General features: G+C 33.2%; 1 protein-coding gene across 2 annotated transcripts in view; it reads left to right on the forward strand.

The window, feature by feature from the left end:
* The window catches only part of KPNA3 (karyopherin alpha 3 (importin alpha 4)), a 103,432-nt gene that overhangs the window by 81,757 nt on the left and 18,658 nt on the right, over window positions 1-3,017 (forward strand). For both annotated transcript variants that reach the window (XM_011988777.1, XM_011988778.1), the window contains one exon: window positions 1,094-1,138. In XM_011988777.1, coding sequence (XP_011844167.1) covers window positions 1,094-1,138 — 45 coding nt within the window. The remainder of the gene's footprint in view (window positions 1-1,093; window positions 1,139-3,017) is intronic.

The raw sequence follows: 3,017 nt of genomic DNA on the forward strand, positions 1-3,017 counted from the left end.
AAAAAAAAAAAAAAAAAATTGACATATCTTTTGTTAAATCTACTAGTTAAAACAAAGCAAAAACTTTTTTATTTACGTTTGATATGTAAACAGATCCGAGTCCTTTGCATTATTTAAAAAACCCTACATAACTTTTATTCACTGTTGACTGTATTATCTCTTTTTTTTTTTTCTTTTTTTTTGAGACAGTCTCGCTGTATTTCCCAGGCTGGAGTGCAGTGGCACAATCTTTGCCCACTGCAACCTCCACCTCCCGGGTACAAGCGATTCTCATGTCTCAGGCATGTGCCACCATGCCAGGCTAATTTTTGTATTTTTAGTAGAGTTGAGTTTTCACCATGTTGGCCAGGCTGGTCTTGAACTCCTGGCATCAAGCAGTCCATCCACCTTGCCTTCCCAAAGTGGTGGGATTACAAGCGTGAGCCACCACACTTAGGCAACTGTGTATCTTTAAAATGGACATCTTTCTGTAGCACCTGCTACTTTTTGTTGCTGTGCAAAGGTATTTTGTGTGATTTCCTACCACCCCCCTGCTCCGTTTCTCCCAGATTTTAAAAAGAGATCTCAGGGGCCTGAATTCAACAAGCAAAGCTTTGTACTTTGTACTGGTTCGAATTTTCTTGACTAAAACTGAAGTTGAAAACTTTAATTTGACTTAAGTAGCTTATTAAATAAAATCGTATTTTTACTTTAAGCAGGTAAGTGAGACAATTATGGCAGTTTTAAGTGTAGCTTTTCTTAAATAGCTGTAACTGTATACTTGCATCTCCTTTTTTTCCACTTGACATTTTATGTCATAAAGAAGCTTATTAAAAGCAAATGTTTTTCTTTTAAGGTACATTAACTTCTACCAGATTTATTTGCATGTTTTAACTTGTTAATTGAACATATTTCAGTTTAACATTTGAAATATGTTTTTGGTTTTTTTAGATTGAATTTATCAGATTTTCTTTTTCCTAAAAGATTTTCAGACAAATTTAACATTGTCTTTCTCGCTCTACAAACCTTATTTACCTGCTTTTTATGTCAAAGTTGTTTATTTTTAGACATATTTATTAACTAATGTTAATTATTGTTTATCTTCTTTCCTCAGATTTTGCCAGCTTTATGTGTCCTCATATACCATACGGATATAAACGTAAGTTAAGAAGCAGCTTAAATGTGTGATTTTGCTCTTGATAGGACTGAAAGGGTTTTTATATAAGTGTCAGCATACATTTTATCAACTTGTCGAGTTTCTACAATGTAGATAGTAGATACAGTTTTCAGAAATAGGGTTAACCTTAAATTAGGTTTATAGCTTAAATCTGTAAGTGGTAATAGCCATACAGCAAAAATGCTCACTTTTGAGAAACTACTGCATATGTAGTTTATTTCTGTCATTATTAAGTAGTGTTTTTAAGCATTAATATTTGTAAAGCAGTAAAACCTCATGAAGCACCTTACTTTTTAAAAAAATCTCACTGGTTCTTACAACAGGTAGGCTAGATATTATCCCATCCTACCCCTGCCCCGCCCTTTTATAGAATAAGAAGAAATGGACTCTCAGAGAGAGGTTAAATGACTTATCTGAAGTGGAAGAGCTAGTAAGGGTCAGAGTCAATATTCAAACTGAAGTCTTCTCATAACAGGTCTTGGGTACTTGTCACAAAACCATGCTGCCTTTTTATGCTACAACCTTTTTAGATACAGTATTGAAGAATATATAGTTTTAAATGCAAGGCATTTTTAGATGATTTTTTTTTTCATTATATTCAGATTTAGTGAAGCATTTACTGTCTACATTCTGGCAAGTTTGATACTATCTAGGCAATCAGAAAATTCTCCTAAACCAGTAAGGTAAATTGTTACTCTTCCGTGGAGTAAAACAGTGGATACCTTTTGGTGACTAGTGTTGATCCAGTTTCTGTTATTCTAACTAATATCTCTTTCTGATTTGTTGTATATTTGTGTTTTGGTAATCTTATCTTTATTCACATACACGTAACATGTACATACATATGTGTATATGTGTGGCAGAATTGTGAATTGTGTGTAATTTATCATTGGGATGAAGAAAATACATCTTTGCTTACATTTCTCACAAGGCAATATAATTTGTATATAAAAATTCTATCACATTAGCTCATTTGCAGATTTTAAGCTCTTGGGATGGAATCTTTTAAAGGTAGCTAAAGTCACTTCATGTTTGACACAGCCTAATGTCATTAAAATGAAGTTAAAACATGTTTATATGCTGTCTTATTTCCAAAATGAATATAAAGTAACTTAACAAAAGACATATAATATCTGTAAAGGAAAAAGTAAAATTTATACAGAAGTTTAGTTGTTGCTGTTGAAAGTTTAGTTGTAAGCTTTCTGACAGCGAAGATTAAAAGGGGAATAAGCAAAATATCTGCTGTTTGCCTCAGGACTTTCCCCCAGAACATTACAGAATTAATTATAGGCAAATAAAAGCTTTCACCATCTGTTGGTTGTGTTTATGTGAAAACTGGGGTATTAAAGTGCCAGTGTACTGTAGTTACGGATACATTGGTCAAGTTTAGCAAACACTCACAAATTGTTCCACTGAAAGCCAAAATTGTGCCATGAATTGTATACTCAGTGATAACACATAAAGAGACCGTGCCCTCTAAGACCTTAACATTAAAAACGTAAAAAGAGTAAAAGGAAAGAACTTATGTCAAGAAATTGCTCTGCTGGATCTCTTTCTGTAGTCTCCTTTTTTATCTTACCAGTATCCTTGTAAGATAAGTTTTATTCTATTTTACAAATACAGAGATTGAAACCCAGTGAAGTTAAATAATCTTTCTAAAGTCATACAACGAATGAGAGCCATACCTGAGAACTGAAGCCAGGTCCAAGGCCTGTGCTTTTTCATACCATGATCACATATTCAGTATAATCCATAGGCTCACAGTGAAAAAAAAAAAAAAAAAAAAATCATACCGTGAGCACTTAAACACAAAACATGGTATGAAAGCCAACAAGAAAAAAAGTACGATAGAGGAATGACA

The sequence above is a fragment of the Mandrillus leucophaeus genome, unplaced genomic scaffold (assembly GCF_000951045.1).
Source record: "Mandrillus leucophaeus isolate KB7577 unplaced genomic scaffold, Mleu.le_1.0 Scaffold338, whole genome shotgun sequence".
Taxonomy (NCBI): domain Eukaryota; kingdom Metazoa; phylum Chordata; class Mammalia; order Primates; family Cercopithecidae; genus Mandrillus; species Mandrillus leucophaeus.